The 27,184-nt window shown below is 42.7% G+C and overlaps 1 protein-coding gene across 2 annotated transcripts in view; it reads left to right on the forward strand.

Annotated features, from left to right (window-relative positions):
- LOC142144994 (uncharacterized) overlaps positions 1 to 27,184 on the forward strand; it is an 85,872-nt gene that overhangs the window by 41,591 nt on the left and 17,097 nt on the right. The window contains exons 4-5 of one of the 2 annotated variants that reach the window (XM_075204408.1): positions 21,726 to 21,779; positions 21,886 to 22,120. In XM_075204408.1, the coding sequence (XP_075060509.1) occupies positions 21,726 to 21,779; positions 21,886 to 21,930 (99 nt within the window). In that variant the 3' untranslated portion in view covers positions 21,931 to 22,120. Of the gene's footprint in view, positions 1 to 21,725; positions 21,780 to 21,885; positions 22,121 to 27,184 lie in introns of those variants that run through there. The other variant, XM_075204407.1, reaches the window with a different exon arrangement.

Consider the following 27,184-nt stretch of genomic DNA (forward strand, 5'->3'; position numbering starts at 1 on the left):
AGAAGATTGCAATAGTCCAGCCGGGAAATGATGAGCGCGTGGATAATAGTTTTGGTTGCTTCATTAGATAGGAAGGGCCGGATGCGGGCAATGTTACGAAGTTGAAAGCGACAGGATTGCGCAAGAGATTGAATGTGGGGGGTAAAAGAGAGGGAGGAGTCGAGGGTGACGCCCAGGCAGCGTAGTTGGGGGACGGAGGAAATGGTGGAGTTGTTAATAGTGATGGAGAGATCCAGATGGGATAAGGACTTAGACGGAGGGAAAACAATAAGTTCTGTTTTTTCAATGTTAATTTTGAGAAAGCGAGAGGACATCCAAGAGGAGATGGCAGAGAGGCAGTCAGATACACGAGAGAGGAGGGGAGGGGAAAGATCAGGAGAAGAGATGTAAAGTTGAATATCATCGGCATATAGGTGATACTGAAGGCTGAATGAGGTGATGAGAGCACCAAGGGAGGAAGTATAGAGTGAGAAGAGCAGAGGGCCAAGAACAGAGCCCTGAGGGACTCCTACAGGGAGGGCAGAGGGGGGGGATGAACCGGACATAGATACAAAGAGCGGTTGGCGAGATAGGAGGTGAACCATGTAAGTACAGAGCCAGAGAGACCGAGAGAGTGAAGTGTCTGCAAGAGGAGGGGGTGGTCCACGGTGTCAAAGGCTGCGGATAGGTCCAGGAGGATGAGCAGGGAGAAGTGACCCCTGGATTTAGCAGAGAGGAGATCATTTGTTACATTGGTCAGGGCAGTTTCAGTAGAGTGGAGGGGGCGGAAGCCAGATTGGAGAGGGTCAAGGAGGGAATTGTCAGAAAGGTGACAGGTGAGGCGGTTGCAAACAATACGCTCGAGAAGTTTAGAGGCGTAGGGGAGAAGAGAAATGGGGCGGTAGTTGGCGAGTGTGGTGGGATCGAGATTAGTTTTTTTTAGAATAGGAGAGATGAGGGCATGTTTGAAGGAGGAGGGGACAGTACCAGTGGAGAGAGACAGGTTGAAGGGGTGAGCTAAGTAAGCGCAGACAGTGGGGGAGAAGGAGCGAAGAAGGTGAGAGGGGATGGGATCCAGGTGACAGGTAGACGGGGGAGAAGAAAGAATGAGGGAGTGGACTTCATCGCCCGTAGTAGGGTGGAAGGAGTCCCAGGGTGGGATAAGGGGAGAGGGAGGAGCAAAGAGAGGGGCCAGAGAGGAAGGGGATGAGGATATATCGAGTCGGATGGTCTCAATTTTGGAGGAGAAAAATGAGGCAAAATCTGTAGCAGAGAGGGAGAGTGGGATAGGAGGAGGGGGAGGGGTGAGGAGAGAGGTGAATGCGGCAAAGAGGCGGCGGGGATTAGAGGACTGAGAAGAAATGAGGGACTTAAAGAAAGATTGTTTAGAGAGGGAGAGGGCGGAGCAGTAGGAGGAGAGGATAAACTTGAAGTGGAGGAAGTCAGCCAGGGAGCGAGATTTCCTCCAAAGGCGTTCAGCAGTACGAGTGCACTTCTGGAGGAAGCGGGTGAAATTAGAGTGCCAGGGTTGGGGAATTAAGCGGCGGCTGCGGACAGAAGTGGCAGGGGCAACAGCGTCCAAGGCAGTGGTGAGAGAGTGGTTGTAAAGAGAGGTGGCGTTATCAGGGCAGACCAGGGAGGGAAGAGGGGATAGTAGAGTTTCAAGAGAGGAGGAAAATAGGTAAAGAGCCTGCCCACAGGAGCTTACATTCTAGAGGGAGGTTGATGTGAGAAACAGTAGTAGCCACTTGGATACAATGGAGATGGTTTGCAAAGTAAAAAGAGGTGATGGACAAGATGGTCAGGAGGTGTTGGGTTAGGTGACCATGAGGAGGGGACTTCTGAGGGAGCATTTGGAGGCTTGTAGGTTGGGGGAGAGTTAGTGAAGCTGGGTAAAGAGCTCTAAAGGAGGGGGGCAGCACAGGAGAAGTCTTGGAGAAGAAAGTGGATGGAAGGATACAGGAGGTATGGATAATCTACATTTTTAGCACTAGTGGTTCATTCCAAAAAACTGTCAATTTCTCTCTCTAATTGGACTCTTTTTTTTCTAGGTATAGACTCCTAGTTCATCCAAAATGGTGACATAAACCCATGCACCAGCGGCAGAAGGCGATATACAATCTGCCCAGTACTAGAAAATCAATTTTTAGATGTGTTTACTGTTCAGTCTGATGATGAGACAGTAACTGATGTTGATATCTGGTGAAAACATAGCGAGAATAAAGATGATATCAGTTCAACTTCTATCGTTCTGTTTGAGGAAATGTGTTATGAAGCAGAGGAAACAGGATGATGAGTAGAAACACAAGTTTTATTAAGATTCCATTGTAAAGGGAAGTATATAATATATTTAAAGGGACACTAACCTACACCGCTTATGAGATTTGTAATGTATTTGTAAAGAAATACTGTTATGTAAACATTTGCACAGAACGGTATTATCTATATTATATGACATTGCCTGTTACAAACAGCGGTTAAAGAGCCCATTTGAAGCATTACAGTTGTTCTCCCACCTGCCGTGAGCTAACAGTAACATGACGTGTTTATTGACGTGGGCGGGGCCTTATTGCATCATTGTCTGAATTGCACCATTAAGCCCCGCCTACCTCCTTTTTCCCCCCTTCCATTTGTCTACTCCCAGTAGCGAAAATGGAAAGTTATACTGTGCCCTCCCTCTGTCTGTTCCACTGCAGGCAAATGAGGGTAGGAAGAAGTTAGTCAGGGGCTGTTGTTAGCTGATTATGGGAGGGGACAAAAGATCCACAGAGAAGCGGTATTGGCTGCCAGCGGTGGGTGGGGACAGGGCTTTTATCCAAAAATAAAATGCATCAAATATTTTTACACCATCCCTGAGCAGGCTGGAAATACTGCAAAGAGGTAAAACTAGGACGACCTCCGTAAATCTGCCTTCTCTGCCCGATCGCTCATTTAAATTATTCAGTTTTGCAAAATGAAATATAATTTTTTTTTACTTTAGTTCTAAACCCCGTGAGCTAGTGCCCCTGAGCAGTTATTAGCAATGTGCACCGGTTGCGTCCCAATCCTCACGTTGGAAAATGGAATATTCTTTTTGCCACTGCAGTTGCCGCTATTTTAGTCTGCACAGAGCAGCGACTACCGCCAGAACAGCCAATTTAGCTACTGTGATACTGGTCCATCCTTCCTGGAGGCCCCCACTCTGATATTCTGAGCATGGGTGGGGGGGAGGCACAGGGACAAAAGAATAGCAAATAGGTTCATGATTTGTAACCCCTAGAAGCCAATCATATGCTACCATTCATCAGTGGAAATCCAGACTAATGAAAGCAAATATCTGGTTGGTCTTTACTGGTTATGCAACATATAAAAAAAACTTTGCTTTTATTATTTTGTTCTGGTTTCCAGGACTTAAACTTCTGCATCAATATAAATGAGACCAGCAATGGTACAATGTGTAGATCTAGAGCAGCTGGAGAGTGACCGGTTGCCTTCCTCTGCTACAGGGCTTCGTTTAGTGTATCACAGGTCTGATTTATCGGTCAGGTCTCCAGCAGTGCACATGTTAATATTTAATCACAGCTGCAGCTGCATGAACAACACTTGTTCTCATTTTCATGTCCATTAGCCTGGTCTGAAATTTCAGCAGCTTTACAAGTTTGGCGCTGGATTGTCACCGTGTTCTATAGTTACCTGGTGACAGGGGCCGGGCGTCTGTGTGATACCTTCCTGGCGCTGGATTGTCGCTGTGTTCTATAGTTACCTGGTGACAGTGGCCGGGCGTCTGTGTGATACCTTCCGGGCGCTGGATTGTCGCTGTGTTCTATAGTAACCTGGTGACAGTGACCGGGCGTCTGTGTGATACCTTCCTGGCGCTGGATTGTCGCTGTGTTCTATAGTTACCTGGTGACAGTGGCCGGGCGTCTGTGTGATACCTTCCTGGCGCTGGATTGTCGCTGTGTTCTATAGTTACCTAGTGACAGTGGCCGGGCGTCTGTGTGATACGTTCCTGGTGCTGGATTGTCACCGTGTTCTATAGTTACCTGGTGACAGTGGCCGGGCGTCTGTGTGATACCTTCCTGGTGCTGGATTGTCACAGTGTTCTATAGTTACCTGGTGACAGTGGCCGGGCGTCTGTGTGATACCTTCCTGGTGCTGGATTGTCACCGTGTTCTATAGTTACCTGGTGACAGTGGCCGGGCGTCTGTGTGATACCTTCCTGGTGCTGGATTGTCGCTGTGTTCTATAGTTACCTGGTGACAGTGGCCGGGCGTCTGTGTGATACCTTCCTGGCGCTGGATTGTCGCTGTGTTCTATAGTTACCTAGTGACAGTGGCCGGGCGTCTGTGTGATACGTTCCTGGTGCTGGATTGTCACCGTGTTCTATAGTTACCTGGTGACAGTGGCCGGGCGTCTGTGTGATACCTTCCTGGTGCTGGATTGTCACAGTGTTCTATAGTTACCTGGTGACAGTGGCCGGGCGTCTGTGTGATACCTTCCTGGTGCTGGATTGTCACCGTGTTCTATAGTTACCTGGTGACAGTGGCCGGGTGTCTGTGTGATACGTTCCTGGTGCTGGATTGTCTCTGTGTTCTATAGTTACCTGGTGACAGTGGCCGGGCGTCTGTGTGATACCTTCCTGGTGCTGGATTGTCGCTGTGTTCTATAGTTACCTGGTGACAGTGGCCGGGCGTCTGTGTGATACCTTCCTGGTGCTGGATTGTCTCTGTGTTCTATAGTTACCTGGTGACAGTGGCCGGGCGTCTGTGTGATACGTTCCGGGCGCTGGATTGTCGCTGTGTTCTATAGTTACCTGGTGACAGTGGCCGGGCGTCTGTGTGATCCGTTCCTGGTGCTGGATTGTCGCTGTGTTCTATAGTTACCTGGTGACAGTGGCCGGGCGTCTGTGTGATACCTTCCTGGTGCTGGATTGTCTCTGTGTTCTATAGTTACCTGGTGACAGTGGCCGGGCGTCTGTGTGATACGTTCCTGGTGCTGGATTGTCGCTGTGTTCTATAGTTACCTGGTGACAGTGGCCGGGCGTCTGTGTGATACGTTCCTGGTGCTGGATTGTCTCTGTGTTCTATAGTTACCTGGTGACAGTGGCGGGGCGTCTGTGTGATACCTTCCTGGCGCTGGATTGTCGCTGTGTTCTATAGTTACCTGGTGACAGTGGCGGGGCGTCTGTGTGATACCTTCCTGGCGCTGGATTGTCGGTGTGTTCTATAGTTACCTGGTGACAGTGGCCGGGCGTCTGTGTGATACGTTCCTGGTGCTGGATTGTCGCTGTGTTCTATAGTTTCCTGGTGACAGTGGCCGGGCGTCTGTGTGATACCTTCCTGGTGCTGGATTGTCGCTGTGTTCTATAGTTACCTGTTGACAGTGGCCGGGCGTCTGTGTGATACCTTCCTGGTGCTGGATTGTCGCTGTGTTCTATAGTTACCTGTTGACAGTGGCCGGGCGTCTGTGTGATACGTTCCTGGTGCTGGATTAACCTGCAGGCTGATAAGATTTTACTTCTAGATACTCTTCTTTGCATTCATATTTAGGCCCACTGAGTTTTTATTTATTAACAGATACACTTAGCACAAAGCTTTGTCACTAAACCAGGCATATGTAAATGGTTTTCCCTGGCTGCATCTTTAAAGTCATTCTCCTTCTCCTACACTTTTGAAGTCCACACCGCCATCTTTTCTCTTCACTTCTCAGTCGCAGTCCTCTGTCGCTTTGGAGGCTCAGCATCCAAATTCCTTGCCAACTTTGCAGCCTGGCTCTGAATCACCGACCTACTCACTCTCATTTTTGGGGATCTCAACATCCCTCATTGCTCTCCTGACAATACCACCTCTAAATTCCTTTAATTTGCTTCCTGTCGTCTCTTTCGGTGGACGTCCTCTCACACCCATCGCGATGGACGCTCGTGGCCCTTGTATTCTCTAATGTCTGTTCCATCACCAGTTCCTCCAATGTCATCTTCTCACCGACCTCAACCACTTTCCTTCTGTCTCATGTTGCCTCACTTGTCCCATTCCTCTTTCCTACTACTACACTATAGTACCCTGGTGCAGACTTTTTCCACTGCAAATTAGTTTCTATAAGTTCCTGATATCCATCAAGTCTACCTACCCCCTTTCTGTCCCACCTCCAGCTTGCTTCTTGAACGAGAGCTTTATACAAAGAAATAATGTATTTCAATTTGTCTCCAGAAAATCTTTCTTAACTCACTCAGATTAAGGGGCCAGTTTATAAAAAAAAAGCAATGATAAACCTTCTTACCACCGCTATTTATGGAATAAATAAAATGAAAATCTTGGGCCTGATACATCCACTCAAATCCACTCTGTGCATGCCCAGAAAAGGGAGATAAGAAGCAAAATCCACTGCGTAAGTGAATAATTTCTTAAGTTAAGATGAAAATCCATCTTAACTTCACTCTTATCTCCCTGTTTCTTCTTAAAATAAGCATCTTAACTTTTGCACAAGATAAGGGGCCTGATTCATTAAGGAACTGAAATTAAGAAGTTTCTTATTTAAGTCTACTGGACAAAACCATGTTACAATGCAAGGGGTGAAAATTAGTTTTCTGTTTTGCACATAAGTTAAATACTGACTGTCATGTAGCACACAAATATCAACTTTAAATTTCAGTGTACAAATAAGCTATCAAGTATTTGTGTGCTACATGAAAAAACAGTCAGTATTTAACTTATGTGCAAAACAGAAAACTGATTTTCACCCCTTGCATTGTAACATGGTTTTGTCCAGGAGACTGAAATAAGAAACTTCTTAATTTAAGTTCCTTAATGAATTAGGCCCAAGATCACTAATGAATCAGGCCCCTTGTCTCGACAATACTAGCCCGGAGTGGCAAGGGTTCACATGCGGCGCCAGTTTTAGGAGATATGCGCTTGTGTGATCCGGCTAGCTCATGGAAACCGAAAGACCATACTTGGGGTTTTAGTTCCACTGATAAAAATATATATAAATGAAAAAATAATAATAAAAAAATATTTTAAAACCATTGACCATTGGAAAAAAATGCTTTATTATAACAATAAAGCATTCCCTCACATGCCCTCACTCCCAACAGCTTCTCTCTCACATGCCCTCTCTCCCACCAGCTTCTCCCTCGCTTGCCCTCTCGCCCACCTACTTTGCAAAATTGTGTCAGTCGGTGATGATTACGAAAACACACATCTAGATGTAACTGCCAATCAGCTGGCACATGATATATGTTATAATAATTGACTGCCCCACCAATCGTACCTGAGAACAACACCCCACCCCCATCCTGTCACCAAAAAACATTCCGCTGTGAAAGAAAGTGTAAGGCTAAATGAAACCGATAACACAACACCAGACCGTGCCATAGCTGCTAGTTCTCCATTACCTACAACCTTACAAACAAGTGTCAAGAAAGTTCTCAAATTCAAGAAATAAAACCCATGCATTATGTAAAAGGCCATTGCAAGCCAAGTGACATGAATAACATGACAATGATCAAGTGCGTGGTTCGTGAATAAAGTGTAATTTAATATCACGGGGGATAAAGTTTAGATTGTCCTCCCTGATCCAAGATATGAAAGTCGTCCCCGTCCTCTTTGAGAGAAACACGCAAGTCCTGACAAAGCCGATGTCAGTTCAATATAATACAAATAATTAAGTTAATTGTACATCTAGTATTGTGCTAGTGATGAGGGTGATAATGATGTATATATTGAAGTGCAAACTGCAAGCTCCTAGTCATCACTTAATGTATGTGTTCTTTCCATGGTAACCTTATAACCAGTCACAGCTATGGCCACAAACTAGAACAGCTTTAAGTATTTGTGATAAAGTACAGCAGGAGACATCATAGAGCACTCAACCATAAACATACACCTAGCAAAAATGATAGTTTTAGAAATTATGGGGCAAGCATTTTTATACGGCTACAGTTTATTAATATAATATCATGGAGGCTGATCTGAAGCAGTAAGGGTCAACTTACAAAAAATAAAATGAAAAAATACAATAGATATAAATTTAATTATTTTTATTTATTATATAGGTTTCTGTATTGTGTATAGCTGGTTGTGACCACTGCTTAGTGTGTGTAACGCTGGGTTTGAGTTTAATATCATAATGTGCTTTATATTTAAAGATTTATGATTTCATTTGCTTTCAGACCACCAATAATTAGTTACTAATCTGGATTTAGTCCAGCAGTTAGTGGTGTTGTAAAACACAGGAATGCCTCTTTAAAAAACTGCAATCAAACCATTACCTCTGCCCTTATTGACTCCTCATCCTGCAAATACATTACTTGTTCCTGTGATGTGAGTGAAGAATGTTTGGAAGAGCTGTAAGATCAGAGAGAGATTACTATGGATTTCTCTTCAAGGTGTCTGAACTCCTCTGGGAAAATGTGTTAAACAGCGGACTCTGCAAGTTCCTCAGTTCTACAGGCTGTGTTCCCTCTTAATCCAGTTGCTGATCTTCATGACCACAGCCCCCGTCCAGGGCCGGTGCTAGGGTCCATGGCACCCTAGGCATTTTTACAAAATCGGCGCCCCCCCCACGCAAAAATCGGCGCCGCCCCCCCCCCTCCCGCAAAAATCGGCGCCCTCCTCCCTCCTCCCCCCTCACCCCGTCTTTCCTTACCTTGTCTCACCACCGCCGCCTCTCTGCTCCGTCTCCTCCCCTCCACTCACTGACACTAGTGAGTGGAGGGGAGGAGACGGAGCAGAGAGGCGGCGGCGGTGAGCAATAGCCTCTTCCCCCCTCCCTGTGCATCTGAATGCTGTGCGGCGGCCGTGACAGGTATGGTCAGCGGTCGCCGCACAGTTTTAAAGTCATTTACCATTCTGTGGCGCCCTCCAGGCGCCCTCCAGAGCCCGGCGCCCTAGGCAAGTGCCTAACCTTGCCTAATGGGAGCACCGGGCCTGCCCCCGTCTCTGTCACTAGTCATGATTGGGAATTACAAAGAGGCAAAATGTTTAGAGACCATCAATTTACTGATCTGTGGATCTATCTTAGTTATAATAAGCAAAGGTTCTTCAATGCACTGACAACACCCTAATATAATAACAAGGTACATTTCCTAATCTGCATTAGTGGTATCACTTACTTGTAAATCCAGATGAAGATGCAAAAGAGAAATGTTATAAATTTGGGCTGCAAAATCATAGAAAATAGCATAAATACTCAGGTCTTAACAGACACCTCCCACACCGTTCTCTAAAAACCACACCTGACGTAAGCGGTATGTCACATTTAAGTTCCTGGGATGTTAGTGATTTTAGGAGACATGAAGTCACTCTCCCCAGGATAGCTCGGTGTTAGGTATTAGGGTCGTGGCTTCACTTATGGTTTGGAAAAACCCCGACCTTACCCTAAACCTCTACCCCAATATTGCAAGTGCTCCAAGTATTAAAAACAATCCAATACTGTAAAAAAAATAAATCCTCAATATACGCCTTACTCCACACCCTAGCATTAATTTTTTTTTTAAATATGAAATAGATGTGGCCCACTGTATGTATAGACCTGACCATACCTGTATGGAATTGTGCGTACCTTCCAATATTGTTCTGATTCCATTGGATAGTCTCACTTTCCAGTGTTCAAATTGGGCATTACCTGCCAGAAAAGGGGTATGTTTTGTCCAAACGGAGGCATTGTCATAGGATTATAATATGGTAATACAAGCAATATGTATACACTGAAACGTGTATTAAACTCCTGTCCATATAAGCTAGAATATAAAGGAGAGGGGACTGACCCTATGGGCCTGAGTCATTAAGGAACGTATCTGCTGGTTTTGAGCACAGGCTCAGACCTGGGCCGGACACAACAGAGCACAGCTTCGTCCAAGTCAGCTTCAAGTGCAAATGACACTTACCACAGCCTAATTAAAGTTCCGAATACTAGTGCTGATGGCTGAGTATGTATGTGAATACATGTGTTTGCAATCAGGATCAACTATAAAAATGTATTTTATGTTCAATAGACATTAAGGACACCCTAATAAAAAATAATTCAAGGGGAAAAACAAAAAAAAACAACAATTTTTATTTCTTTTTTAAAAAAAATCCATTTATAATCATAAATGACTATATTATTGACAAGTAACATTAATTGCTAAATATTTTTTTTATGTGCATTCTTTTGATGTTTTATAATCCACCTAGGATAGGTACATATCCTGCAGTGTCTGGTCTAGTAGATCAATGTAAACTTATACCTGTAGTCATCACCACGCGTATCTTTATATCCGTTCCCAGTTGAGTTCGGGAGTTGTTTTTTTTTTTTTTTTTTTATATTAGTATAATACTATCCTACCATGGGAGGGTGACCAGAAGGATTAGTCCTTATGGTCCTTCAATACCGCTAGTCTCGCTATCAGCATGAGTATAGGCAGAGCCGATCCATTTCATAATACAGCAGATATGTTTTAGAGGAGAATCCTCTGTGGTCATGATAATAATAACCCCTCTCTTTTACATATCATATGAGAGGATATTATCTATTTATATCAATTTGAGCTACCAATCTCAATCGTTGGGACTATATGTATAGATCCCTAATTTTCCAAGAATCTACATTAGTCAGGTTATTAACCCTGACTCTTGGAACTATATATATAAAGACCTAAGTTTCCCTCAATATCTGTGTTAGACTATAACACCCTAGCGGTCATAATAATTATAACCCTTAGAAGCGCATTTGTATTAGAACTACTGTTACTTAATCAGAGTGGACACATTTGCTGGCTATATGTGAAACACAATGTATCAATGAATGTATGAAATTTAATCTTAATAAACTGTGCTATTTTGAACCTTACTGATACAATGTTTACACCTATGGGTATTTTCCCCAGTTAATTATAAGTGTCACAATTTTGTGACCACGGCTTCCCGGAAGAGCATTTTTAACTATCTTTATCACTTGTCTTTATTTTCATCACCTCTTTATTTTAATAATTCGCCTAGTCTGACATCCGATATTTGTCTAATTTTTAATAATAATCATTAATAAAGTTGATTTTATAAAACCCTTAGGGACAGGAGTGCCCCATACACTACTTTTTTCAGTTGATGTTTATCATTAATGGATTCCCTTTATGTTCTGAGTTCGGGAGTACACAGAGACGATTTCCGTGCGGTTTAAAACAAACACACGATGCGCTCAGTATGGGTACCTTGATGACTCTGGCCTTGAAGACCCTAGGTGTGACTGTCCATGATAAAACAGAATGAACATTAATATACCTGAGTGACAGAGGAATTGATTGGCCGTTGAGATACGGGAAATACTAGTAAAATAATTAGTAACAAATGGAGTTGGTCGTTAAACTCTGCTTGTCCCTACACTTACAGATGTTACAAAGTAACTAGGCCAAACCACAACTGCGGAACTGGACTTAACGTGATTACTTTACCCCCGTATGTCATAAAGTAATTAAAGAAAACAGATGCTACTAATCAATAGAAACAGTCCTCACCTCCCTATTATACACAGAAAAGAACCCTATTATTACCCTATTACGAGCTAAATGACTAAAAACTGTAATTTTGGAATTGGTAGTAAGAGGAATCTAGTTATAATCTGTGTGTGTTCTCTTTCCACCATTATGTCTGTGAGCCAGGTCTGAGTGGGAGAAACTGTTATTCTGTGAATAATTCAGAGCAGATTCAAATTCTGAGCAATTTAATCCTGACTAATTAATGCAAATGAAGAAACGGGTATCTTCACGTTTACTCTTCCCCGGTGGAAAGTTTTCAGAGTCAGCCTGGCACGCTCGCACATGTTTGTAAAATATGTTCTTACCGAAAGTACCGACTGACAGCCTTGGCAAGGAGACCTCTTTGTTGTAGTTCAAGTTTATTGGAGTTATAGAAATACCAGATCGTCAGACCACACTCCACGCTCCACAGACAATATAAGTCCTTTCATAGGAAGCCAATAACACTTGGCCGTGCACTCACACTGTTGGACATTAATATATGTGTATATTCTTTTTCTCTATAGCTGGGCTGTCGGAGGGCATATGTCTTTATGCCTGATTAGACCCAGGGATGGGCACATTTTTCTGTTCCATGGCCTCCTGTAGATTATTTTTGTTTTCAGAACTTTAGTATGTTGAGATTTTTTTAAGAGAACAGCCAAACGTCTTGCTGATTCTCTATTGGTGGAAAATATGGTAGGCGGAAGACTCACATCTGCCAAGGTTTGACTTCATCGACTGGTAGTGTCAACTGTTTGTTCCATCTGTCCAGTACTGAATATAGCCCAGGTCCTTAGTACTCAGGCTAAGTGGGACGGGTGACTAGGTAAGATCCTGAAGGGAGAGGTGTGTAAGGGGGTAATTTAGATGCAGCCTGTGAGGGACGTCAGAGTACATGGCCACCAAGCTCTTGTCCAAGGCTTTTCTCAAGACTTGTAGGCTTCTGCACTGAATAAGTCTCCACTGGACTTTTCATCCATTCATCAGTTAACCTTCTACCCCACGACCATTCCCAACATTCATGTTGCCCAGTAAGCATGTAATAAAAGTCATTATTACCCAGAGATGTTAGTTTTTGATGCATAGCATGTGAATTTTAAGAAAGCTGATATCTTACCCTGGTAATCTTGCTCTGTGATTACTGGAGCCAACATGGTCCAGATAGGAAGAATTTATATATCAGCCTGGCTATTAGGCGGCTGGCTAGTATACCTGAAATCAGAGATGTTTACTCTCCAGATATCCCTCTTTTTCAACCCAAATCCCACTGACACTCTTACATTCCAAACTATCCTGCCTATAGGTCTGATGTACTGTATTTATATGTCTGACGTTCATCCTGTAGACCTGGCAGTGTAAACTTGCTGGTTTTATCCCAGTATCACGAGCGGTAGTAAAGTGACCCCAATGTCTGAAAATAAACCCATTAAAATTAGTATAAAAATTATCAGAACTCACCAACAGACCACAGTGAAGCCAGAGGTGATTTTTCTGCCCGGATTGTGCACCAGATGGCCCGAATCTTGTACAAGGGACCTACGAAAGTGTCAGCATTTTACACACTGGTCCGGTTTTGGCGCTCGGGTTGGAGAAACCTGCGCGTAGCCAGCGATACTGGTTTTTGATCCTTAACAGTGTTACTGTTATCAGCCCTTTCAGTCAATGGGATTACTGGACAGAAAGATGGCCGCGTGTAAGAAAATATCATTCTCCGCAATTACATCATCTTAAATATGTTCAGTTCTGACAAGTTGCTGAAACTTTAACATATAGAACCTGAGTCATTAAGGAAAGTAAAGGAGTAACTTTGCACCTTGGCAAAACCATGTTGCATTGGAGGGGGAGGTAAATTTAAAATGTGGGGACAGATTTATAGTTGACATAGGGCGTGTTCTAGATCATCTTTAAATTTCAGTGTAAAAATAAGACTATCAAGTGTTTGTGCTACATGAAAAAACAGCCAGTATTTAACTTATGTACAAAATAATAAACTAATATGCACCCCTTGCATTGTAACATCATGGTTCTACAGGAGCAAATTTACTCCTTTTTTTTTTTGCATTACTTTCATTAATGACTCAGGCCCATAGATATTTGGAATCAAATGTGCATTGTGAAGGGCCAGTTTTTCCTTTGCAATACTCACTTTCAGAACCTCATTTTGGGTCTTTGTGTCTCCATTACATTGCCTTAGACGCTTGGGGGGAGATTAATTTTGGCACAAGGGGCCTGATTCATTAAGGAACTTAAATTAAGAAGTTTCTTATTTCAGTCTCCTGGACAAAGCCATGTTACAATGCAAGGGATGAAAATTAGTTTTCTGTTTTGCACATAAGTTAAATACTGACTGTTTTTTCATGTAACACACAAATACTTGATAGCTTATTTGTACACTGAAATTTATAGTCGATATTTGTGTGCTACATGAAAAAACAGACAGGCCCCAGGTGTTTCCGGAACGTCTGCGGAGATACATTGCGCCAATGTTATGGCTGGAATCTCCACGTAGAGAAAAAATGAGCGAAGATTCCTTCTGTAAAGTGCGACGTCTGCTCACCACATCGCTGCTAGTTGAATCTTCGCTTTAGTGGCTGATTTATGAATGGGCAAACTCATTTTTGCGAGTGATTAGTCTTTTTCTACCTACACAAGAACAGTTACCAGACTGGCCCGACAAAGCAATAAATGAATCCTTATCACTATTATCACCGAGACAACTGAGCACCGGCCTGCTGCCCATGTAATTGTTTCTTTTTTGTAAATTGCTGCAATTTGGGATTTTTTTTAAAACCGCGATAAGCAGAGAAAGGGTCCTATTGATAACCGGGCTTCTTACTGTGCCGAAATGAAGAAGATAACTAAATGGTTGGGTCTTCTGGCTACCACAGTTACAGTGTTGGTCTGTAATTATTTTTTACCGTGGCCTTCATAAGCTTTTGTTTACAACATTCTAATTGTATCTTCTCGTCACTGGCTCTTTTCCTACAAAGACTGATTGATTTATTTGAAAGAGGTTCTAAATTAGCTACAAAGATTAACCTTAGTTACCCCAACGGGTGTATTTATTTCTCAACATCTTAAGTGCATTTTCTGATGGTTAAAAGTTGAAAAATGACCTCTGGCTTCCAGAATTTGCAGAGCTTGCAGCAATAGAAGACGTGTACAATGTATTCTGCAGAGAGCACTCCTGGGATGCTCCTGGTTTCAAAAATCTGACAAACAGTGGCCCACGATGAAAGCTAAACTCCTAGGCAGGACCCAAGCTGTGCCAGGCAGAAAAACACATCAAATCTGGGCAACTGTCGCTCTGCTACAGCTGTGTTATGTATGCCACTCTCTCCACTGCCAGGATGTGGTCAGGGTTTGCAACCAGGAGTATTAACACCGAGAGCTCACATGTGTGCCTGGTATAAATATACGCATGGCTGTTTCTTCTCTTCACTTCCTTAGTACTGAGCTTTCCAAACGCCGCTTCCAGGCTTGGTAAACGGCTCCTCTGCGTCATCCTCCGCTGCAGCCAGGCTCGGAGACTCCCAACTAATATTCCATGACATTTTATATTGTGAAATAGTTTTACCCTTTCGAGCTCCAGAAGTGGCAAGTAAAAAACTGAACCCTGTATTTAGGATTTATTTTTCCTTTTGATTTGACAATAGACACATTTTATGTTGCACTAGTTTTGATTAATGTTATTAACACTGCATGTAGGGTTTGGGACAGGTACAATTATAAACACAAACAATCCAGAACCTCATCTGTTGTTTAGCAGAACATCCTCTTATTAGTTTCTGCAGAATATTACATTGCAGCACAGTGGCCTAGTGGTTAGCACTTCTGCCTCACAGCGCTGGGGTTGTGAGTTCGTTTCCCGACCATGGCCTTATCTGTGTGGAGTTTGTATGTTCTCCCTGTGTTTGCGTGGGTTTCCTCCCACACTACAAAACCATACTGGTAGGTTAATTGGCTGCTATCAAAATTGACCCTAGTCTCTCCTTCTCTGTCTGTCCCCCTCTCTGTGTCTGTGTGTGTATGTTAGGGAATATAGACTGTAAACTCCATTGGGGCAGGGAATGATGTGAATGAGTTCTCTGTACAGCGCTGCGTAATTAGTGGCGCTATATAAATAAATGGTGATGATGATGATTGCCCCAAAGCCTAGGCAGATGCAAATAGATATTTATTGTGTAGAAAATCTCAGCTTTATAAACCAGGAGTAGCTACAACTAAATATTAATCCCCTACAGATTTTCTGTTTCTTAATACGTATTTGAGATTTTGCTCATTTCTGCTGCAGCCCATCCACCTCCACCAATGCTCCTCTCGGCGGTGAAATTTCTCAAATCTGGCACTGCAAAAATGATAAAAAAAACGAATTGTTAGGTGTGGCGGTAACAGAGGGGAAGGGCAAAAAGAAGGACCGAGCATAGCACAAACTGGCCATTTAATCTGCCATTTAACGCATATTAAATTGGCCATTTAATCTGCCAGACAGTCCACACGTGCTCCGCAACTCAGAGGGACCTGATGGTATGCTTGATACCAGGAAGGCATGATGGTAAAGTGAGTATGTTCTCTTCATGACTCCACCATTCCCTACACCTGCCCATAATCTATATTGTAGTGCTTAAAGCAGTACTTCCATGAGAAACATAAGGTGTGTTATTAAAACATAAATCACCGTGGAAGGTTTTACAAAGAATGTTGGTATTTAACATTTTCCTTGGTTTGTTTCTTCAGGCTGCTATTACTGATTTATAATGCTGTACAGTGGCATGTGATTACTATGGCAACCACAGTCACATGGCACATGATCTAGCGAGCAGAGAGTGATTGGAACACTCTGGCCCTTCTGTGTAATGTAAAATCCAGGAATCCAGCTCTCCAGGGACAGATCCCTTGTCTGTCTCCAACTGATCCTCACTCCGATTTCCTGCCTCCTGCAGGACATCACAGGGGCCCACCCTGGGCCCTCTACTGAGCTTCAGATGGGTGTGGTCACACATTTTCTATCTTGTTGGGTTGGATCCCAAACTCCAGGGCATGAACGGGTTGCAAAATAGCGCCACCTAGCTGTCAACCATCAGTATGATAACACCTAATTTAATAAAAAATAGTAATAAAAACACTTTATTAGAAATTCTCATTTATTATACAGAATCATCATCATCACCATTTATTTATATAGCGCCACTAATTCCGCAGCGCTGTACAGAGAACTCATTCACATCAGTCCCTGCCCCATTGGAGCTTACAGTCTAAATTCCCTAACACACACACATACACACAGACAGACTAGGGTCAATTTTGTTAGCAGCCAAATAACCTACCAGTATGTTTTTGGAGTGTTTGAGGAAACCGGAGCACCCAGAGAAAACCCACGCAAACACGGGGAGAACATACAAACTCCACACAGATAAGGCCATGGACGGGAATAACAAAGATTCTACTTTGAAATATAAGGACTTCCTCAATGTGCTTTTTATATCAAAGCTGGGGGTACGTTATTCTGTGTAAAATATGTAAATATAATCCCCATAGTGAGAGATTAATGCAAGTTTCTAGTTTAATTAATTGGCTATGTAGTAAAATGTTGTAAAGCAGCCGGGAAGCCGATGTCACTCTGATATATAGAAAATCTTGGATTATCTTTTGTCTGAACAAGTTGTAGAAGTAACAAACAACATTCAGTATGTCCTTGAGAATGTGTAGTGTACATGGACTCTTCCTGTGCACCAGCGTATAGAGATGTACGATGCTGGTCTGTTTAACTTGCAGCTTAATTTCTGCTTGTGGCATGAAGACGGTCATGTTTCCTAAAGATTAGGGGAAGCGCATCATGTTTAAATAGCTCCTGTCACCCGCACGTGTACTGTACATTGTTGTGTAGAGTCCTTGTAGATGGGCCGATTCCTCTTTTCTGACTCTTGGTTTCCTGTATTTCAGCGTCTTCTGACTTCTCTACAGTGAAATTATATGTGATTATGATACACGTCGTTCTCGCTTTTTTAACCCCGATTGTAAAACATGTAAAGTTTTTTTTTGGTCAGCTGTGATATGGATGTAAAAGTGGAACTCTGTATACGTGTTTAATTGATATGCGGTAAATTATAACATGGTTGTTGATTTGTCTGTTGTAATTTCAGGGGGAAAAAAACATTCAGGGCTGGTGGGCACGGTGGCCTAGTGGTTAGCACATCTGCCTCACAGCGCTGGGGTCATGAGTTCAATTATGGCCTTATCTGTGTGGAGTTTGCATGTTCTCCCCATGTTTGCGTGGGTTTCCTCCGGGTGCTCCGGTTACCTCCCACACTCCAAAAACATACTAGTAGGTTAATTGGCTGCTATCAAAATTGACCCTAGTTTCTCTCTGTCTGTCTGTGTGTGTGTTAGGGAATTTAGACTGTAAGCTCCAATGGGGCAGGGACTAATGTGAATGAGTTCTCTGTACAGCGCTGCGGAATCAGTGGTGCTATATAAATAAATGATGATGATGATGGTCACACATAAGCGCTGGGAAAATGAATGAAAATTAAAGCTAACAGAAGGTTTAGAAGCTGCGTTGTCCAAATGCTTGTTATTGGTTGTGCTTTTTTTCACCTATTGTTCTAATAAAGTTTAACACGTGTAGGACATACTGCGTCCTAGGATGTTACATGCAATCTTAAGCACCATATTTGAGACTCCCAAATTCCGGGTAGGTCTCCTGGACTCCCGGGAGTGCAGGCCAGTCTCTTGCATCCTGTCCACTTCCTTAGATGGGGGCTTCCACGCCGTGATTTTCCGCAATGGCAAAATGATGACGTGATTCATGGCACCCTGCCCCCCTGCGCCGTTGCCCTTTAAAAAATAAGTTGGCGAGTATGTTTTAATGCAATTATTAACCAAATAAAAGCCCATAGGTGTGAATGAGCCCTTAAACTAATAATTGTCTTCTCTGCAGCTGTAGAAAAGATGTTTCAAACTAGATTCTTCAGTGGAAATTGCGTTACAAGCGGCTTTAATACACACTTTATTTCCATCAAAAGGCAGCAGAAAGAAATGTAATTTGATTACTACAGGCCTCTTCTCCCTCGGGTGTCATCAAACCTTTAATTACTGATGTCATGTTGTGTGCTCGGACAGGGGAGTCCTGAGGCCGTAACTGAAATGACTCCCTTATCACACACACAATCTACCAGACAGGTCGGTCTATCAGGATTGTGTACTTTAAGGACACATGCAGTCATTTTTTCGCTCCTGTGCCTTGCAAAACTATTCAGACCCTCTGCCAGTTCTTTCATTTTAATGTAAAAAAAATCCTACACAGAAAGTTTGTTTCCTGTGATATTTTTATTGCAAAGCACAGAAATTCATATATTTTTTAATGCGACAATGTTTTTAGGTTACAAAAACACCTAAAGAAAAAATGAAATGAGCTGTTTGCTTAAATATTGGTGCCCTTTGTTGTGGAAGTTCTACTTTTACACTGATGAAAACAATTGTCAATAGAGGACTCGATTGTCCCCACCCCTGAATTATTAAAATAACTGCCACATGTTCTGGATAAAATCCCCACAATTAAAGAATCATTAACTATCTTGCGAATCTGAGGGACAGCTGTGGAAATGGAAAGCAAAAAGAAGTTAAAGATGAAATAATACAAATGCAAAAATTAGGAAACTGTTCTAAGACGATATCTAAGTGTTAGGCTGTCCCACTGAGCGCTGTTGGTTCAGTTATTAGGAAGTAGAAGCGGCATCAAAACCACTCAGACGCTGCCTGGAGAGGTTCACCCCTCGAAACTCTGTTCTCTGTGAGTGAGGCTTCCAAAAAGAAAAAAAAATGATTTGTGTTGCTCTCTGCTCACTACATCATGTGCAATATGACTGTGGTTGCCATAGTAGTCACATGACACTGTGTAGAACTGTAAATCATTAATAGCAGCCTGAAGAAACAAATCAAGGAATAATAGTAATTACTAAGATTCTTCTTATAGCCTGTCTTTTTAAATAAAAAATGTACAAACACTTCTACGCCGGGTAAAGTAGGTAGTTAGCCAGATCATGATCATCGCTGTACCCTGTGTTTTCTCAATCTGACTGTTCTAATTCCTCGATACGTCTTGTCTTTCTCATTTCGGATCAGAATTGGGGCTGTATACTTCAAGCATGTGTCTGAGCGGTACAAACTGTGCGATGCTCTCTAAACATGTCTATATAAACAGGATGACTCTTTGCATGTTCTCTGTACCGTGGAAACAAAGTGTTCTGCCTCACAGCATCCATATTGTAGCGAACACATTTTTTACATGTTTTGAAAGACAATATACACCTTGTCTGTGAGCTCACAGCTTGTGGTATTCACACGCTATAAGAAGTACAAAGGATGAAACGGGGATACTTTATGAGAGGTGGTGACAATGCCATAAAGAACAGTGTGTATTTTGGATGTCACACCATGTGTGTCAATCTTCCCCGGCAATATTATATTTTCACTGATGCCAAACACTTAAAATTCTTGTTGTTTAACTATTAACAGTGCATAACAAGATTAAGGAACTGCATCCTTTATGTATCTCTGCCATTGGGGTTATTTGAATACTGCTGTTGAACGCTGGGGGCTGAGTACAACTTCCTTTATCGCACCGTATGACCCTAAGCAGGCTCCCTAGGGGTGCCTAGTACAGGTACTCAGATGTTGCTAAACACCTGGCTTGATCTTCCTGTTGTAAATAAGTAACTCTCAGGCTTGGCTGTAGGCTACAGATGCTCAGGCTCCACTAAACGGTATTAGCGCCACTGAACTAGCGGGTGCGGAGTCTAACGTGCCCCTGGTATTCACCAGGGACCCCTGCAAGGAAGTTTGGGCTTAGCTGCACAGGACACGCAGGGTCTCGGTCCCACTGGCCAGTTACCGGTGTAGTGGTAGAGAGAGGTCAAGCGGTCCGGGTCAGAAGCCAATCAGGAATATACAGTGCCAAAGGTTGATTCGGAAAGTAGTCAGGCGGGCCAAGGTCGCAGGAGCAGAATCCAGGAGAATAGTCAACAAGCCGGGTCACAACAGGAGCAATACACAAGTAGATAACGCTAGAGACAGGAGACCTGATACTCTGGCACCCTAATGGTGCCAGAGCAAAGTTTAGATAAGAGCAAGAAGGCTGGGATAGGCGGAGGAGCAAGGGGGCGGTCAGACACGCTGACCGCCGGATAGGAAGCGCCCCGTTGCTAGGCAATGGGACGCGTCAGACCGTGCGCCCGACAGAGAGAGGACGGCCGTGGACGAGTCTATCAGGCGGCCGTCCCTGAACAACAGAGGGACAGCGGGGATGGTGCCTGACAGTAACTATGTGGAGTCTGGATTTTGGTTCACCATTTGCCAAATCCAGGAATTGCTGTTACTTTGGCTTTCAATGACTTTAACATATTCAACATTTTATTGTCTTTTGTTTATAAAGCGCCAACATTATGGAGCGCTGTACATTGAGGGGATTATGATACGAATAAACTACATACAGTGACGTGAATCATAAGGTTAAGCTGGTCAAATGAGCTTACAGGGATTTGGGAAACTGATCCATGAGGCAGGAGAACAACCATTGAGGGCCATAGTGGATGACTACTACATGGCCGAAGCCTCATGGTCTCCCATACAACGTATATGGATATTATTGGTGGCTTCAAATGTTTGGTTCTATTTTACCTTGTTGGAAACTGTATATAACTCTCGCTGAGGCATCCAACCATAGCAGCAGCTCTCAGAGATCTGATAATTAACCCACAACTTCCAATGGCCCTGATTTTGGCGAGATTGGAATTCCAAGTTGCAGACCCTAAAAGGGGCATGAATGGTCAGGGTTTTAGGAAGATCGTGGGCAGGGGCTGGCTGGCAAATTTTAGCCCGGTGGGGGAGACTCGACTCAGCAGACATTTTAGGAGGGGGGGGGGGGGGGGGGGTGCAAGTAGCCCAGGGAGCTGGCTCAAGGTAACTCACTATGGGTCCAGCCATGGCTTGGGCTTAATTTGTCCTGATTTTTCTTTTCTTTTTTTTGTTGTTGTATGTGAATCAGTAATTTAGTAACTTACTTTTGGAGTGTACTTCCTGCAAAAAAGGAGTAGATCCGTCATATTGTACCTTAATTGTCACAGACGTTTAGTGGTAATAGGCCCTGACACAGAGGATTAGGACGAATAGAAGTATGATGTGACTTTTGCCAAAAGGTGGGTTTCAGGTGTGTCTGTAAAATGAAATATTATTATTATTATTTATATATATATTAATTTGTCTTTCTTTCTTTCAGAAAATGCTGCTTAAGAAGACCTGTGGATCAAAGACTAGAGTCATTAAAATACGAGTAAGTGTCCCTTACACGGTATCTCTTTTTTATGCTGCAGTTGGCATGCTGGGTCTTGTAGTTCCATTACAACCAGAAAGCTACACATTGTCTACTTTTATTTTAGATGGCACAATCCATGCGTTGGCTACCCATACCTCACAATACCTGAGTATTCTACGTTGGGGCATCTCCCAGCAGTCTCGGCAATCAGGAAAGTTGGCAGATATGCTGAACGTGCACAATCCTATGACGGCATTATAAACATGCTTGATATTGATTCATGCAATTTGGTTGGGATTATTCAGGCATCATATGTTTGGACCACACAATATTGTGTGACCTGGCCAACCACCTGGTATTGGCTGCAATATTGCAGCGTATATGGGCACTAGCAGTCCAACCTGGGTAAGGTGCTATGTCACAATCTGTAAATTGGTAAAGATATAAAGGCTGGTGGTTGCATATACAGAGGCTGGTAAAAGAGCAGTTTCTAAACCATGTTCTGATTGGCTTGCTGTGAGAGTCGATGAGTTATGTGACACAAGTTTCACAAAAATGTGGCAGCATCCAGGGAATAACTTATTCCAACGAAGCTATTTTCTCATTTTAGATAGACATTAGACATGACCCTATTATGGCATCCCCTATAGATAACTGTAATCACTGTTTGTCTATATCCTGACTGTATTCAAGTTTATCAGTAAACATTTTGGAAAGTGATATCTAGCTGCATGTGTCCGGATTCCTCAAGCTAAATTGAGCGTTTCAACCCCTGTACCTAGAAATTCTTCACCTTGAACAAACAACAAGGCTTAAAACAACCAAAAAAATGTGCAAAAAAACCACACAGGACTGTGAAGGAACAACAGTGCTCCTTGCTACATAAACGGCAGGAAGAGCTTAACATGGGCGAGATTGCAAAATATTTTAATTAAAATATATAGTATGTATTACATAGGTGAGGGCATGAAAAACCAATTCATAAAACCGTCAGCAAAGTTTTGCAGGTTGCGGGTTGACAGACTGTGGGACAAATGTTTAGTTCCTCAACTGATCTAAAGTTTGTAGAATGAGGACGGTGGGACAGCCCAATAGAATCGCCAAAGTTGGTTACTCTGCACAAAATGTCTAGTCAGGAAGCAACACAGGATCTCGGTCATCAAGTGGTTAAACATGGCATGCATATATGTACATGATGTAATTACATGGTACAAGGTAAGTGTGACCGTACCCTACAGTCTAGCAGGGAAGGTGGGGGCGGCCTGGAATGTGACTCTATGGTCCTACTATCTGTATATTAAAGGAAGTATTAACTTGTGTAATAAAAATAACATCTGTACATTATAACAGCAGAGTATTTCATTCCACGGCCCATACATGTGGGTGACCCTCACATATTCCATAAAGGGGCCCTGGCAGTTTGATGAAACTATCTCCATCCCCAGCCGCCTCCTGCCCTCTAACAACACGATATGGGGGGGGTTAGATAATAGGCTCATTGTTCACAACTGGTAAGATCCAGAGGAAAGCGCTCACAGCTCTGTTTTCCCAGTCCCAGAAACTTCAATTAGATCTTAAACTACGGTGGATTAATTACAGGAACGTGTTCAATGATGTTTGTGGCTGTGTTTTTAATCATCGGAACAATGTTGTAAAACTTGGCAAAATGGAGACCTGCGAATCTCTTCTCCTTCCACACCTCCATATTATCTACAGTGACGGACATGACTATATCTATACGTGTTTCACAGGTTACTCCCTCTGCACAGCAACTTTTTTTTTTAATTTCTAAAACCATTGCTGGAGACTCCTGTATTAGGGGAAGAAGTTCCAAGCTCCAGAGAGAGCCGGTAATTCTTACCTGCTGAAAGGAGGGACAGTATGCAAATTACACAGTCAAGCCCAGCCCACCCCAGTAAATGGAGTGTCTGGAACTTAATGACGGAATTCACATTGCCATGTCCCTGCCACTCTACATTTACTGAGACACGATCCCCGGATGCCTCCTCTAATGGTCTCTGTGAGGAGCACTCCTACACATACACGCAGACACGATTAATGAGTGGCTCCTCCCACAATCACTGTGAGGAGCACTGCTACACATACACAGGCATGATTACTGAGTGGCTCCTCCTACAATCACTGTGAGGAGCACTGATACACAGGCATGATTACTGAGTGACTCCTCCTACAATCACTGTGAGGAGCACTGATACACAGACATGATTACTGAGTGGCTCCTCCTACAATCACTGTGAGGAGCACTACTGCACAAGGTAATAAGGAGTAGAAAATCATGCACAACTAGATCAAATGTAAATTAGATGATCATGTTAGACTTAAGCATGGATCTATTGAGTATCTCTCAACTGTCTCAGTTTAGAAGTAATAGTCCTGATTTTTTAATTTGGACACCAGGTCTGTTGGGAGGTGGGTGCCCCTGGGGGTGTCACATCTCACAGCCTTGACCCCAACTTGGCATTGCCACGCCTCCTTCTCGGAACGCGTTTTCCTGCATATGTATATTTTGGAAGGCATGCTGTTACCGTAGAGAATCCCTGATAACATCACATAACCATGTCAGGGGGCTGCCCTTTACCGATGTGGAAGATCCCAGCACTTCCACTTATGGCTTCTTGATAAAATGAGCCAGGTGCCAAGAATTACATATATATTCCTTATTTTAATACAAATATATTTATTTGTTATTTTTCATAAGAATTTTCTTCTAATGATCTTCCAGGATATACCAAATAATATTGGTGGTCGATCTTCTGAAGCAGTTAGATGCCAGTCACACGTCCTATCGTGCTAGCAATATGTTATTAAATTGTTATGGAAATGATCCAATCAATCTTTTGTGCCTTCTCTCAGAGCAGGAAAAATGGTTCTTTTGAACATGAAAGGCCGTTTTAATTTGGTCTCTTTGTATGCCGGTATAAATAATTGAGAACATGAATATGTATTTTTCCATGGCCAGCTGCTCGGTAAATGTCTGCGTTAAACTCTGTTCTCTGCTGCTTCCAGCGTCTCTCTGCTTGGCCCCCCATAACCCCAGCAGCTGCCAGCTCCATATCTTCTAGTCATGCTGGCACCCTGGCATTGTGGCACTTCTACAGATATCTATATATTGCTATTGACCAGAGCAAAGTGTAACTAATAATGTGCTCTACTTTTATCACGTTCTTATGATAAATAGACTTTAAAATTCAGCTGTTTGGGCTTATTATTAAATATTTACTTACGGCACTTTTTTATTGTAATATACTGCAATAAGTATTATCACAGGACAAGCAGAAGATTTTTCATTATACAGTCACTTTGTGTGTTGAGTACATGTAAATATACACAGTATGGTATGAAACACGAATTGGAATAGTCTACAAACTACATTGTACAATATGTCTCTGGATCACCATCTGTTGGTCATAAGTGGTACTGCAGCCTTTTCCCTTCTTACCATCTCTTAGACAAATTGCCCTGGCACTAATGGGGGATACTAATACGACTCTGTGTCTATGTTACAAGTGGTCTCATTCAAACTTTATAAAAATGGTTTAGAGGACCCTGCTTGGGAGAGTTTACACTATAAAAGGATTATATGAATTTGTAGGTTGGGAATGAATTAGGAAGGACATGCAAAGTGATTCAGTATCCATAGATCTCCTGAAGAAGCCCAATGAACCAAGACAATAGGATTTGTTTTTTAGTTACAGTTTATTAAAATAGAAACAACAGGCAGCCGGTCTCAGAGCTCCGGCTTTGGTGGAGCCTCGCTAAACAATAAATGATACAAATGGCAGCTTGCTTAAATTGGTCAATTATGCAAATATCTATTCAATGCAATCAATGCATATGTGTGCCAAATGTACCCTGCTACAGAAATACCTTTGTTCTCATACTAAGAGATACTGTGGCCTAACCTTCTACATAGTTGGTGGCCTGTCCACGTGGAAATTCTTTCTAATGCCTTGCAGGTGGTCATTGGCTACAGATTGTCATACACTGTACAATTGACCAGATTGGGCCATTTCATTTGTGCCAGTATGGTCAGCTTCACTCCCAAACCTCTATGCAGCTTTCATCTTTAGCATAGCTATTATAAACACCCATCACCAGTGTATAATAGAGATGGGCGGCGTTCCTATTTATCAATATTTACAAACTCTACAATTCCTCTATTTATAAATGCAGTTTTTATGATCTATTCTTATTCTCTGGTAAACATGAAATAATGGCAATTATAGTGCTCCGAAAAACAGTATTACACCTGCTCAACATCTAGCTAGGAGTTACGTACTTCAGTTGGCTGCATACAGCAATAATTTTACTAACTACTATATTATTTTATTATTACTATGTTATATTTATATTACTATACTACTATCTTATATTTATATTACTAGTTGCTGACTTAGTAGTTGATGGCAACTGTAGTATAATATAGGGTATAATATTATATTATAGACTCTGACCATCATTCACCCCAGATTCACCAAACTACACTCACATTCTCAAGAAACCACGCCTACATTCTGACAGGCCACGCCTTTTCTGCGAATCCAAGAATCAAGGCAGTCCCACAAAAATTGGGACTTTTGGATGAACTTTCTCAGAAACATGGAGCCACAGTTCTAAGGTCTCTTAATCGCTTTCATAAACAACATTCCAAATATATCATGTTGGAAGTTGGGATCCCGAATTCTGCTTTTTAACTGCATTTTAAATTGTTCTGAAAACTTCCCAGATTTGTTTTCCTTTCCTCCTATTTATAAGCTGAGAGAAGGAAGACGGCATCGGAGCTCAGTCTGATAGAGCAGCCCGTACTTGTGTAACATTGAATAAGAACGCAGCAGATCTTGGCTATTCTTGTCTGTATTTTATCTGGATATAGAATGAACTTGTGCCAGCTATTTGCAAGGGTTTCCTGCCTCTTATCTTCTGTCTCTGCTCAATACAGAGAAATGCAGCGTTTCCCTCCCTAAGACAACAGAGGCTTTGAATCTGAAGCCAGAAACTTGTTTTGACATCATACATTTTTGTTTCTAATATCCGTGGCATTTCACGGTTTATTTTTAATTAGGTCTGTTTCACAGCAAACAATACAGACGTTCCCTGAAGAGCAGATGATTTCACTGAAGTTTATTCAGTCACCAGGAAAGTCAACGATCACAGGGGTATGAAGTCAGACTTAGCCCTGGGATCCTGGCTCCCGCGCCATCGTTTGACGCTCTGCAAGGATCTGGTCTTCCTCTTACGAGGACAGGAGTACATATTGCTCCTAGAGAAAGATTAAGGGGTCTATTTAACAAGCGGTGAAGACCCAGAATGCAGCAAAAGACTATTTCACCACTTTGCCTTCTTTAACAAAGGGTTAGCGCTATAGATCTCTCCGGCGTTTACCTGGTTACCGCCACTTACGG

Source organism: Mixophyes fleayi, chromosome 3, assembly GCF_038048845.1.
Source record: "Mixophyes fleayi isolate aMixFle1 chromosome 3, aMixFle1.hap1, whole genome shotgun sequence".
NCBI classification, from domain to species: Eukaryota; Metazoa; Chordata; class Amphibia; order Anura; family Limnodynastidae; genus Mixophyes; species Mixophyes fleayi.